Source organism: Anopheles nili, chromosome 3, assembly GCF_943737925.1.
Source record: "Anopheles nili chromosome 3, idAnoNiliSN_F5_01, whole genome shotgun sequence".
Lineage (NCBI taxonomy): Eukaryota > Metazoa > Arthropoda > Insecta > Diptera > Culicidae > Anopheles > Anopheles nili.
In genome coordinates, this window is record NC_071292.1 from 43,802,328 (window position 1) to 43,815,808 (window position 13,481).

Sequence of the window (13,481 nt, forward strand, 5' to 3'; positions counted from 1 at the left end):
TGCATATTCGCAGGAGTGCGTAAAGCTGGATTTTTGCTGCTCCGCGATTTTTTGATTTCAAAATTGTTGGATTTCTTATACACGACAAACATGTAGAATACAATAAGCGAAAAGATGGCCAACATTTGCAGACATGCGCGCGATCAGTTTTAGATGCGGTGTGTACGATGGAGCGTGTGATCTATGAAGAACCAGGGCTTAGAAAAAAAATATAAAGAAGCGTAAGCTGTACCGCCGTTTGCATCGGTGGCGGCAACTCGTTGCGAACACTTTTTTATGTGTGAATATTCGTACTATTTTATGATAAAGACGTAGATCACAAGTGGCGACACCAATCATAATAAATGTTAGTAAAGCATGCAAACAACAGCTAACTGATGATTGTCATAGAAGAAGGAGAAGCAGTGTAGTAGAGCAGAGAGATTTCAATTCTAACAACACAGAAACATGAACATGTATATCCGTGCTAGGAACAAGACGATAAAAGTCTCAATAAGCAAGAAGTACTAAAGAAACTTTAAAAGAGAACACACACACTGTTATCGATGTATTTTATATTAAAATGTAAAACAGTCATGTAAACCAAACCTCTCTCAGATTGAAAACAACAGCAAAGCTATATTTCGAATAAAAAAAAACTGAAAACCAATATTGATGGCATAAAAAATAAACATATTGCAGTTCTAACAACATTTGTTTCTATGACTTCTTTTTTTTCAAAAATCGAACGATAAGCGTTTAAGCTGTTAGCATTTGAAAGCAGAAAAAAAGCCACCTTATCGAATTCCGTTTCCGTGCACGTGCTTTTTTTTGCAAGCAGCCCATTTACCGCCAAGCCATCATCGCTGGTTTCAAATTCAATGAATTTCTCAAATGTAATTTAAGATGTTTTTTTGGTGTTGTTTTGCCTTTTCAAAGAAACTCATAATGCATTGTAAAGGATGCCGTTAATGTACACAGAAGGATATGCGTGCAATTTACTTTCAATGTTTTTTTTGCGGCTGAATGCATGTTGTTATGGTTTGCAAACTGTCAAACTAGATGCCCGATAGGCCACTCATTGTGCATAAAAATTGTGACAGGAGTTTGACAGCGCTTTTCTTCATGCGAGAAAGACGAAGAAACGCAGCATCGTACAGTAAAAAACATAGAAGTTGTTTTCGATCACCTTGTTTGGCATCGACCGCCCGTTGTTTTATGGAAAAAGTACAATCAATCTAGCGGCTGGCACAATGGGTAAACGCCCTTTATCACGGAAGGAGATCGAAGAGCAGAAAAAGCGCGAGGATGAGGCGGCAGCGGCCCACGTAAGTGCAGAACTGCATATCCCTTTTCCCAAACCACCATATATCCTTCCAAATACCGTACCGACAAATGGCTCAAAGCCACCATAAATCTAACACACACCGCGTGTGTCGGATTGCTCGCACCGACCGACCGTGTACGAACTGCAGCTAATCCTAGTTGACAATTTAAGGCATTCAAAGAGTTTGTGGAAACATTTCAAGAAGCACCATCCAAAATATCGAAAGTATGGGTGAAGGCAGGCACGTACGATGCGGGCTCGAGAAGTAAGTGTACCCATGATGCTGTGTGTGTGTGTGTATCTGGGCTAGCTTGGATCTGTACACTATTTGGTCCTTTTTTTCTTCATCTTCCAGAGGAAGACACAAAGGACAGGGGAAAATTGTACAAACCCCAGTCCCGGCTCGAGTCCGATCACGAAAAATCGATGGAGTACGTAAAGATGGTTGCCAGTGAAAATCGAAAAGATTCGGCACTGGGCAAAAAACGCAACCAGGAAAAGAAGAAGAGCAACCTGGAGATGTTCAAGGAGGAGCTGCGTCAAATTCAGGAAGAACGTGAGGAGCGTCACAAGTACAAACACGCTGCCCGTAACATGCTGCCCGGGACGAGCTCGTCCACCGAGGCGGACCCGGTGTACAAGGAATCCGAATCTGGTTCGTTCGATAACGGTGATCCGAACACGACCAATCTGTATCTCGGGAACCTGAATCCAAAGGTAGGCTGGGAGAAGAATTTCTTTGCTCCGGAAACGTGATGTAATTGGGTTTCATTTCGTCGCCGTAGATATCAGAGCAGGCGTTGATGGAGCTGTTCGGAAAGTATGGACCCTTGGCGAGCATAAAAATCATGTGGCCCCGGTCGGAGGAGGAAAAGATGCGTAATCGTAACTGTGGCTTCGTGGCGTACATGAGCCGTAGGGATGCGGAACGTGCTTTGCGGGCATTAAATGGACGCGATGTGATGGGTTACGAGATGAAGCTTGGTTGGGGCAAATCGGTTCCGATTATGACACATCCCATCTACATACCGCCGAAGCTGCTCGCTTACACGTTGCCACCGCCACCGTCTGGATTGCCGTTCAATTCTCAGCCACATCCGACGGACACGGAAAACATCCCAAAGATGACCTCCGGCGCTTACATGTCGGAACCGGAGCTGAAGGAGCAGATGGATGCGGTGTTGCTCAAATCGGTGGTAAAAGTCGTCATTCCGACTGAGCGCCCGCTGCTGATGCTTATCCACCGGATGGTGGAGTTCGTAATCCGCGAGGGTCCCATGTTCGAAGCGTTGATCATGACCCGCGAGATGGATAATCCGATGTACAAGTGAGTGTGTGTGTGTGTGCGGTGGCATCACGGTACCCAAGGTGGCATCTAAAAACCTTCGTTCGTTCGTTTTAGATTTCTGTTTGAAAATGAAAGTCCAGCACACATCTACTACCGGTGGAAGCTGTTCTCGTTGCTGCAGGGAGATACACCGGCCGAATGGCGTACGAAGGAATTTCGTATGTTCAAGAATGGGTCCATCTGGAAACCACCACCGATCAATTTCTACACCCAGGGTATGCCCGACGAACTGTTGGCCGACGAGGAAGGCATCGAAGCCAACAAGGGGAATCTTTCCGTGGCGTACGTATTATTCCTATTAAAGAACCATCCTCTTCAGGCGATTGTTTAATCCGTAAAGGCCACTGCTTGTGTACGTTTGTAGCCAGCGGGACCGGCTCGAGGATCTCATACGGCATCTCACGCCCGAGCGGCAGAAAATCGGCGACGCGATGATATTCTGCATCGAGCACGCGGACGCAGCGGAGGAAATTTGCGAATGTATCACCGAGTCGCTGTCGTCGAACGAAACCGTGGTGAAGAAGAAGGTCGCACGGATCTACCTGATCTCGGACATCCTGCACAACTCGGCGGTGAAGGTGCAGAATGCGAGCTTCTTCCGCAAGGCGATGGAAAGGAACCTGCTGGACATTTTTCGCAACCTGAACGCGTACTACATGCAGCTAGACAGCCGACTCAAGGCGGAGGGTTTCAAGAGCCGCGTGATGGGTGTGTTCCGGGCGTGGGAAGAGTGGACGATATATCCGCGCGAGTTCCTCGTCAAGCTACAGCACACGTTCCTCGGCATTCAGATGGTAAGCGATGGCTTCAGAATGCGTGTTGAAAGTCGTTGCTTAATGATGGTTCGTTTCAGACGGAAGTGAAGCAACCGGAAGAAGAACCGGATGAGGAGAAAGAGGACGAAGACCTGGACGGAGTGCCGTTGGATGGGGCGGCGTTGCTCAAAAGCGCCATGATGTGTGGTATGACGAGTGGTGGAACATCGGGAGGAGAGAATCGAACGCCACTGCTAAAGCACGACATCTACAGCGATGAGGATGATATCGATGGAATGCCACTGGCGGATGACGATATCGATGGGATGCCTCTGGACAGCGGTGCAATGGAGTCAAGCGGAAATGTCGACGTGGTTAGACGGACCGGAACATCCGTTTCCAGTGGCGATGGACGTATGATGGTTGGATCAGCAAAAGGTTGGTCGGATTTGGACGCAACTGGCGTGTCGTTACACGGTTGTTGACCGGGAAATTTATCGCTTCTTTCTTTTTCCCCAGGTAAAGCGGGTTCGTTCATTCCATCGAAATGGGAATCGGTCGATGCGGCTCAAATAGAAGCACAAGCTATCACCACGAGCAAGTGGGACACGCTGGATCCGGTCGTTCCCGAGCCACCAAAGATTAGCCTAAAGAAGGATGGTTCCGGGGGTGGCAAATACGGCGGCAAATACAGTGACGATGATGAGGATGACGACGACGACGTGGACGATGAGGATGATGATGAGGACGATGACATCGATGGGCAGCGAATAGATGAAGAAGGAGTTCGCACTGCACCGGATCAGGACGAATTACGGCGTGTGCGGTTGCGTGAGATCGAGGTAAAGATGGTGCAGTATCAGGACGAGTATGAATCCGGTGCGAGACAGGTGCGTTCGGGTTGGACACTCCACGAAGAGATTGACAATTACCGCATGAAGCTGATGAAGGAGATGGAGCAAGAGTTGCGACAAAAAGGGCGCGAAGAACCGAGCTGGCCAGCATCAGATGAGGACAGTCGGTCGAGAAGGGGTGTGAAACGTCCCACAAGCCCGGACAGGTAGGTTACACCGAGGCGTGTGTTTTGGCGAAAGAACCACCGTTTGTTAACGGAGATGTTTTCGTTTTGCAGGTCCCGAAAGCACAAACGGAATCGTCAGTCAGGTCGTTCACCGGACGGAAGTGGAAATTACGGCGATCGAAAGCGAGACTCGGCATCACCGGAATCGAAATCATCGAAACGCCGTCATTCAAGCAGCTCATCGGAAGATGATCGAGAACCGAGGGAACGATCGGGAGGCCGGTATCGCTATTCTTCCGAACGTTCCGCGTCACCGGGTGGTCAGGTGGCTTCAAGTTCCTCCCGTACCAGCAAGTACGATCTGCTTGGATCTCCAACACGCTCATCAGCCACGACGACAACCGAATCGACGTACGATAAGTACGAGCAGCGTCGGGAACCACGGGATGGTCGCGATAGTCGTCGGGATAAGAAGGAAACGAGTCGCGATCGGACACAAACGTCACACGAGCGATCGGGAGATCATCGCGATCATCACCGGGACCATCGAAGTCGGGATCGTGACTCACGGAGTAGCACACATGGACGCGATCGTGAGCGTGATCGAGGAAATCGTGATCACCGTGAACGTGATCGAGAGTATGATCGCGATCGTGACGGAGATGGTGATGGAGGTAGCTCTTCCCGGTATCGGGAACGGACGAAGGACAGCTACAGTAGTAGTAGTGGTAGCTCTAAGAAGGAATCTTCCGCTAGCTCGAAGTACGACGACAGAAGTCACAGTAAGCGATATCGGTAGGCGACGTGCGTGCGTGTGCGTGTGTCGCATTTGCAAATCTTCTTTAAGTAGAGTAGTCACTTGCCAAACACGAATGTGCGGGCGGTGGATAATCTCGACAAAGTAGCAGAGTAATGTATGTTTCGCTCCTAAGAGGCGCCACAATTTCCTCGTTGCGCAGTGAATAAACCCCTAAGATATTGCTCTTCAACTAAACTCTTCGTGAAATGCAAGCAGACGGAACATTTATTCACATTAAGGTTTATGTGGTTATCGGAGAGACTGTCCCGCTCCCCTACCCGGAGTTTTACTCCGTGTCCATCTCGGAGGAATCTTCATCGCTATCATCATTCGAACTGTCGTCATCTTCCTCATCATCGTCGTCGTCGTCATCGTCATCATCGTCTGATGAATCACCTTCGCTATCCGAGCCGAGCCATTCGCTGGAGTTTAAGCTGTTTGCAATGAGGGTCTTCCAAACGTCCAGCTTGTGTAGATCTATCGACGATGTAACAAAGCAAAAGATTAACATAAAATTGGCCTGCCATTGCTGTGAAGTGATCTCTTACCGAGAGAATACAGGTCGCTGAGGGTGAATTGTCTTGAGCCGGACTCGAACAAACCTCCGTAAACGTACAGGTGTCCTTTACACACGACCGTCGCAGCGTTCATCCTCGGCGAAGGACCACCAAGGTCAAGCACCTCGCCGTCAGCTGAGTCAGCGGTTTTGGTCGCTCCTTTCGCACTCACGGTTCCACTTCCTCCCACTGTCATCGTGAAAACGCCATCATCCGAGACGACTTTAGCATCAGCCGTGGGAGGATCATTTTTCGGTTCGTCCTGCATCTTCACTCCGTCATTCGAGGCCTTTCCGGCATTCTTGCGAGTCTTCGCCGCCAGTTCAAGCTTTCGCCAGGAACAACTGGCCGTATCGAGCGCGTGCAGCTCGTTACTAAACAACCCCCGGACGTCCTCTTCGTCCTCCTCCGTGTCCATTACACCACCAAGTGCGTACGCTTTCCCGTTCGGAGCCAACGCGACAGCCATTCCGCTTCGTGGTGCTGGCTTTTTCCCATTCGCTTTAACACTCGTCCACTTGTACGTCTGCTGACCGGTGGTGCTTTTGCTATCCGCTTTATCGGCCACAAGCGCAACCATGTCCGTGTGCGTTGTCCCACGATCGACTTCCTTCTTGACGGTCGCCTTCGAATAACCACCCCAGATGAGAATCTTCCCGTCCGCGTTCGCTACCATACAGCATCCGGAGCGAGCCGGTGGAGCCACCCCAGCCGGTTCCACCTTCGTCCAGGTGTAGCTTTCCAGCGAGAACGCGTACAAATCGTTAAAGTACCGGTACGAAGCGTTGTTATCGTGAAACCCACCGAACACGAACAACTTTTTCCTCGTGGCAACCATCCGGTGGCCACTCCGGGCACTCGGTCCGTTCGGTGCGTTCAGCTTCTCCCACTGTTTCTGCGCCATCCGGTACACCCACAGATCGCGGTAGTGGTAGAACTGAAGCTGTGAGGGTGACGCGTACTCGCCCCCGAACAGCCAAATTTGACCACCGTCCGTCGCGACGGATACCATCTGATGGCCGCTGCGTGGCGCCGGACAGATGGATGATTTCAGTGTTTTCCATTCGTTCTTGGCCGGACTGTACGAGTAGAAGTCACCGTAGATGGTGGTCGATTGGCCGTTAAAGAACTCGCCCCCGTGCAGGAAGATTTCGTCCCGATCCGCCGGATGGGCGCAGATGCCCACGTTTACCCGGGCCGTTGGCGGTGGACACACGATTTCCGTCAGATCCGACGATCGGGTGTCCTTCGTTTCGTACTTGGCGACGATGTTTTCGATGTCCTCCTGTGTTAGGCGGCGGTGAAATGTTAGTTCCTTAGAATCGTAACCGGCTCCACTTGGTCGGTTTCGAACAATCGATACTTACCTCACCCAGCTTGGCGAGCAGCCGCTTCTGCTTGGCCACCAGCTTTTTGTCCGTTTTCATGGACGTCTTTTCGGCACCTTTGCCTTTCTTTTTGTTTTTATCCTTGCGGCCCATCGTGCGAGGGGTGGAATCAATCGAACGTGGGTTTTTGGGTTGGCTCAGTCACAATACACCGGGCAACGTGTTTTTTTTGACTGCTTCTACTTCTTTCTTTCACGTGTTTATCGTTCGCCCAGCGATTCCGTGGCCTTTTTGTGTTTGTTTTTTCCACTAAACCAAGGCAGCCCGTGTAAAGGACAGGTGCCGAAATGCACGAGGAAGCTCACGAGAGGGATTAACTGGGATGCTTTATATCGAAATAAGCTTATATCTTTGCCACTTTGAATGCCGATCAAAACAAACCCGCGCGCATACCCACATGTGCGCTTGACGTGACACCCGCCACAGATGGGGATTGGTTTTGTTTACACAGTTTCGCATACGTCAAACGCACGATTGGTGTAAATACGGAATACTGATTCAGTTATTTATAACAAGTTGTTGCCTTTTATTTAAAAATAAAGTTATAGAATTGAAAACGGTGCTTACCCGTTTTAATCGTTGTTGATAACAAACATTCTACGAAACAAACACGTGTAAGCGCACCTTAAGCAAAACAATCCGCTGCGCCATATTTCCAGCAGGTGGCGCTGTAATCGCTTAGAAGAATCATTCACCAGCCTAAAGTCGGAGGTTTTTTACATGATCTTAGTGATAGAATTGCTGCAATATCATGAATAATAGTCGAGCAATTTGCAGTTGCTTATATTCAATTGGGATTTAAGCATATTTTTGCTATTTTGGTACAAATAAATGGGCTCAACGAGCATCGAAACGCTGTGGCACATGGGAGTGCAAAAGTCCTTTGGAACATAAGACACACAAATCTTATAATACAAGAGTTTGCATACACTGTATCGAAGAACACCTTGTTAGTTTGCATATAGTTCACGTTTATTGCGGAAACAATTTAACACATACAAAAAAAGCTATCTGTAAGCAGAGCGTAGTGCAGATGAAAAATTCACCCTTCACACGCACGCACGCATACATTTCATCGTTAATGTACGCGTGAGCGGGAAGTGCATCGAAGCGCTTAAATGTACGTCGGTCGCCAGTTGGAATCGAACCCGCAAGCCGTGTCGGAATCGGAATCACCCATCGATTCACCATCAGGATTTTCCGACAACGGTCCCACCGGTGCTCGCACCTGACTCGGTGTCGTTGGTACGCTCTGGCTGAAGTGATCGCTGTTAGGATCGAACTCGATGTCACGCTTTTGACGTCGTTTCTTCACCGCACCAAACTTTGGTGGTGGCATGGCCGAATCCTCTGGCTGCTGAAATGAAGGAGTCGAACGCGATTAAGGACGAACGCGGGAATGCTTCAAAAAGGGGTCCTTCCGGAACGCACCTGAATGTTGTCTGCCGAGCCCCAGGATTTGTGCAGTTTGTCGATGAAAAGCGTCGCCGCATCGGGTGGAGCGCTGTTTCTAATCACGGTTGGGGGCAAGCGCGTCTGGTTGGTGCCGACTCCCAAAAAGTTGCTGAAGGCTTCGGTGGTTTTCTTCACCCGCACGTTCAGCGAGCCAATCCTCAGGAAGCCGGAGTCTTTTTCTAAACGAACGTAGGCGGAAGTTTAAGCGGGCGAACTTCTTTCACCTTTTAGGACAAGATCACTTACCTGAGTGCTTTTTCCGTGCCTTGATTTCTGCGTTGCACCAAAGAGAGGAGAATGAAAATGAACATAACACTGGTTTGGTTTGGTTGGGTTGAGCAAAGCGAGGAAGCAAAACGTTAACCACACGCTCGAGCATGCAGAAGCGATTGGAGAAGGTGCTAACTACGAGTTACGTGACGAAGTAGAGCAGAAGATCTTAAGCGGAAGGATACTTTAGTCAAACGAGAGAAACGTCTTCCAAACGAAGCCCTTAAACTAAATGCAAGCTTTTGTTAATTCAAAATTCTAGTCTTTGAGGCAGATTAATCGAGTGTAAAATACCTTTCGCTATCATTATGATAAGAAGATGTTATAGATGAAAAATGTAATGTATAGATGCAAACGATGAAATAGTCATGCCAAGAATATTACGAGTCTAGAAATGGGTATCAATAATTAATCGACAAATGGGGAAGAAAAGTTGTCAAGCGATACTATATCATATCTTACTATTAAATCTTCACAAAATGAATACAACATTAAGATAGATCGTTCACGTCAGGCTCTCAGAGAGTTAATTATGCGAGGCATTTAGAAGAAAATAAGCTGACACTAGTTCATTTTGTTGGCCAATTGAGTTGGATATTAAAACGATACAGTTTTAAGTGATCGATCTCACGATCACGATCACCATCAGCTTTCAATTTATGGAGGTTTTATCACGAAATTATTCTCTAAACGAGCTTCCTAAACAGTCCTATATGATTCCTTGACTTGAAGGAGCTACTTCTGCATGTTGGCCTGGTGTCCTTACAGCAATCATCGGAATAAGGCTTTATACACCCCGCTTGCGACAACAGACTTGTCATTTTACCTTCATTTGACTACTGTTCCGTGCTGAGCGCCGTCCGTTTTGCTTGAAATTGAATCGTAAATTCGCGTGTATCGCACGGACCCCATTTGTTGGCAAGATTAGCTGCCAACTGGTGCTCGATTCAGGCTGGGCAAAAGAAAAGGGGTTTACAAATGCATCCCTCAATGCGGGGGTGTGCGTGTGTGTGTGTGTCCTTATCCAGCAGCATGCAGAGCGTTTCACACCTCACGAGACATTGTGGCGGCGAGCGAACAGACATAAAAAAATGCTCTTATCCACCTTAGCGATATCCGTACACCCGATTTTGTGTGTGTGTGAAACTGGCCCTTTCGTGCCCACTTATCTGGCTCCTTCGCTTATCGCACGCCCTCTCGCGAGGAGAACGAGCTGATCTTTTATCCTTTTATCTCCTTCTCGCTGCTGGGACGGGAAAACGTCGCTTTAAAGCCCAACCGAATGAGAGCGAGGGAGAGAGAGAGAGAGAGAGAGAGCATGAAAAAAAGCAATGTAAAATCAATTCCACGGGCGGGGTGGGACGTCACACACACGCGCACGCGCACGCGGATTAAAATCCACCTTCCCTCATATCTCCCCCACCCAACTGACAACGGGGGTGGCCACCCTCGTGGGGGTAGAAAGAAAAACCCGCCCCAAACGCGGGGTAGGGGTGTGTATGTGTGTGCGAATCAGTGTGTACCGGGCTTTTATCCGAGCTTTTAATCTACTTATTAATAACCCTCCTCCCTTCTCTTCGGACCAGGGCTTTCTCCTCCAACAACTCCTTCCATAGTTAGTTGGGGTGGCAAAAAAACCTCAAGATGGCCGCTCTGCGTGTAAGCGAAACGCCTGCACGTTGTCTCGTGCGCGCAGTTGTTCGTTTGGGGATTATAACGCGCGATGGGGCGGCCACGAGAGAGAGAGAGAGAGAGCGAAAAAAAAACCGAGCAAAAAATAAGGAAAAAGCTTATGGCGAAGGAAGCCAAATCCCTGCCCCGCTCGGCACGCTTCTTGTGGTCGATTTTTTCGCCTTCTTCTTGCAAACGATGTCAATCTTTTGCTGCGCGATTTGAAATGCAACAAATTAAAAAAAATCCCCGTCTGGAGGGTGGCCGCGTTGCATTCGGTTCGCTGGGTGGCGTTTTTTGTGTGTGTGAGAGAGAGTGCATTACCTTCGGTCGTGTTTTGTTGTGTTTGTGGTTTTACTATTGTTTTTGCATGGTGAGAGAGTGTGTTTGGTGGGGGGGAGGGGGTTGTATTTTTTTTGTAAACGACTACAAATGTTACAATTTGTCCAACATTCAAGACGGCTTATCCGTGACCGACAAACACATACACACGGCAAATGGAGTGCATTCTCGGGGGTGTTTTTGCCTTTTGTTTTTCCGAGCTAAGGCCAAGAAATGCTCCCCACCACGGAGAACCATTCTGGCGCGTTCTTTGGCCACAAAAAACCCCTCATTGGTGTTGACTTCCGTGGTGTTTTTTTTGCCACTTCAACTCCATTAAGCGCTTTTGCAGATCTGAGCTCATGATAAGGCACTGATAAACGCGAAATAGCCCACATGCAGAACGATTCGAGCAAGCACCTTCTTTTTCTCACACATACACACACACACACAAACGCAGGCACCTGAAGTGCATTGCTTTGATCGCAACGTCCTCGTGACACGCTGGACATGAGTTTACACTTGCAAATTTGCCCCGAGATCTGGCACATCATCCATTAGCCCCGGACACGGTGTTGGAAGCCTTCTACGGCTCAGTTTCAAGCACGTGTATCCTTGTTACCGCTGCTCCTGCCGTTAGTGCTTCTTTTGCGATCGATAAAGCGCCATCAGCCTCACTGGTCGAATCTTGACAGCAGCGTTGTCATGGAAACGTTCATCCACGGCATGCTGGGTATGATTGTTTTACGATTGCTCCACTTCCCGCAGGAGATCCATAACACCATCGACTCCCTTAGTTAACACTGCGTTTACACTCACTCGTTCATCGATCAAACACGAGCAATTTCACGCGTTCGACCCCGGGCGCGCTAGAAGATAATCTACCTGTGCCGGGGGAACAGATGTGGAGATATGTACGTTTTTTTTTATTGGCGTGTAATTTCTGCACGTGCCCCATTATCGTGCACCCAGGCCGGATCGACATCCAGATCGATCATCGCAGCAATTGCAGCGTGAACCGTGGCCATCGATCGTGCCATCGATAAAACAGGGCTCTGCTTCTGCTCCAAATCCAATTGAGCATAAAATTACCGTTCTCAGTGGTTGAGCTTTTTTTTCTTTCCTATGGCCCAGTTTGCTCCACTATCAGAGTTGTGCTGGGAGGATTCCAACAAACCGAATGAGCTCTGGCTGGCAGAGGCAGCAAAAAAAGAAGGGAAACATAACTAGAAATTAAGACATGCTGCTGCTGCTCCTGCTGCTGTTCCCTTCATGCGGTCTCTCTCGCTAAGTGTGGTGGTTAAGTGTTTTTGCGTCGTCAACATGAACTTTGCTGTTTGCGAGAAATATGCATTCCCGCGCTCTCGAGAGGGCTTCGTTTTTTTTTGTTCAAGCGAACCGGAAAAACATTAATTGCACACGGGCGAAAGGGAAGGTCAGCTGCCCTAAGGGGCAGCGTCCCAACAAAACCTTCCTCCCAACCCGAGGCCGGCAACAGACTTGCATCGGGCTCGGGGGCTCGGGAGCTCGTATAATTGGGCTTGGGAATGGTTCCCTTCGCAAAAAGGACACATTGGCGACCCATTTACATACACATGCGCCGTTACGTGCCTGCGTCGTCGCGTATATTTGCGTTTCGGAGCCTTATTTCGAGGCCCGTAAATTGCCATCATCGACAATTCACGGTTTTAACGGTTGCTCAACCACCGACCAATTGAGGATCTCTCTCTCTCGCTCTCTCCCTGTTGATGATAACGTTTTGCCCGTAACGAAAGGGGCGCGATAACAGCGAGCGAGCGAAGCCAAAACGAAGCGATAAAAGCGAACGAAGGAAAGCCTGCCCAGGATATCGGTGTCCTCTTGGGGTGCGCGCGTTCAGTTCATTCATCGGCCGTCCCATTTGCACATCCTCACAGCCGTAAACAAATTACCATTTCGAGAGGTGGAGGATTACTTCATGCCGTGTGTGTTAAAAAAAGCGAGCTGGCCCGATCACTACCGGACCGCAGTAAATTGATAATATGGGGATATGGGTTCATATAATTTAGGCATCAGCACGCGCACCTCGACCAGCTGACGAGTCCGATGATCGATGATTGTGGCGATTGAGGAACTGCATGGCTGCATGATAAGACGGCTGCCCTTTTGGCTAGGGAATGTCGTCCTCGATCCCAGCCGGTGACACAACTGTCAATCAATTAAGGAGAGAGAGAAAGTCGCAAGCTGCCACGATCTTGGTGACGGAGGAAAAACCACGATAAGCGGAACACCCGGTGGTCAGGAGCGAGGATGTTCGATCTCTAGGTTGGCCTTTTTTTTGTTGGTCCTATGCTCGCTATCATTATGACCAGGTTGATGTGCACCTTTCGCGGACCCGCGGCGAAGATAACTTCACTTTGCCGGTGATTAACGGAAACCCGGACATGTGGCGCGTTGCAATGTTGCTTGGTGTGTACAATTTGACTACGCGTTTTGTTACAGCGCTGGTACGACACGCGGAAGAGCGCGAAAATGGCACGCATTGTTCGTGTAATTGGGGTTGCAAATTTTTGCGACACCGCAGCTTGTTGCAAATACAGCCGAGTCGGTG

General features: G+C 48.9%; 3 protein-coding genes across 3 annotated transcripts in view; 1 reads left to right on the forward strand and 2 right to left on the reverse strand.

The window, feature by feature from the left end:
* The first annotated feature begins 1,232 nt into the window (after nt 1-1,232).
* Nucleotides 1,233-5,302, forward strand: LOC128722662 (U2 snRNP-associated SURP motif-containing protein). The gene is made up of 9 exons (XM_053816339.1): nt 1,233-1,307; nt 1,478-1,571; nt 1,662-2,023; nt 2,092-2,633; nt 2,709-2,936; nt 3,019-3,448; nt 3,508-3,847; nt 3,929-4,469; nt 4,542-5,302. Exons 1-9 carry the CDS (start codon nt 1,233-1,235, stop codon nt 5,227-5,229), a joined length of 3,300 nt encoding a protein of 1,099 aa, XP_053672314.1. The 3' UTR covers nt 5,230-5,302.
* A 2-nt stretch (nt 5,303-5,304) lies between these two features.
* On the reverse strand, nt 5,305-7,335 carry LOC128722663 (kelch domain-containing protein 4). The gene is made up of 3 exons (XM_053816340.1): nt 7,154-7,335; nt 5,778-7,071; nt 5,305-5,706 (listed from the first exon to the last, which is right to left on the reverse strand). The coding sequence occupies exons 1-3, from the start codon at nt 7,265-7,267 to the stop codon at nt 5,516-5,518; spliced, it is 1,599 nt and encodes a 532-aa protein (XP_053672315.1). The 5' UTR covers nt 7,268-7,335; the 3' UTR covers nt 5,305-5,515.
* An 831-nt stretch (nt 7,336-8,166) lies between these two features.
* Nucleotides 8,167-13,481, reverse strand: part of LOC128727216 (ankyrin repeat domain-containing protein SOWAHB) — an 86,017-nt gene continuing 80,702 nt past the window's right edge. Inside the window, exons 10-12 of the mRNA XM_053821102.1 lie at nt 8,876-8,902; nt 8,606-8,808; nt 8,167-8,528 (exon numbers count right to left, since the gene is read on the reverse strand). Of these exons, the coding sequence (XP_053677077.1) occupies nt 8,289-8,528; nt 8,606-8,808; nt 8,876-8,902 (470 nt within the window). The 3' untranslated portion in view covers nt 8,167-8,288. The remainder of the gene's footprint in view (nt 8,529-8,605; nt 8,809-8,875; nt 8,903-13,481) is intronic.

Coding starts and splice junctions, on each gene's coding strand:
- LOC128722662 (XM_053816339.1), top strand. CDS start 1,233: ATGGGTAAACGCCCTTTATCACGGAAGGAGATCGAAGAGCAGAAAAAG. Junction 1,572..1,661: donor GTACGATGCGGGCTCGAGAA/GTAAGTGTACCC, acceptor TTCATCTTCCAG/AGGAAGACACAAAGGACAGG. Junction 3,848..3,928: donor GATGGTTGGATCAGCAAAAG/GTTGGTCGGATT, acceptor CTTTTTCCCCAG/GTAAAGCGGGTTCGTTCATT.
- LOC128722663 (XM_053816340.1), bottom strand. CDS start 7,267: ATGGGCCGCAAGGATAAAAACAAAAAGAAAGGCAAAGGTGCCGAAAAG. Junction 7,072..7,153: donor TGCTCGCCAAGCTGGGTGAG/GTAAGTATCGAT, acceptor CGCCTAACACAG/GAGGACATCGAAAACATCGT. Junction 5,707..5,777: donor CAGCGACCTGTATTCTCTCG/GTAAGAGATCAC, acceptor CATCGTCGATAG/ATCTACACAAGCTGGACGTT.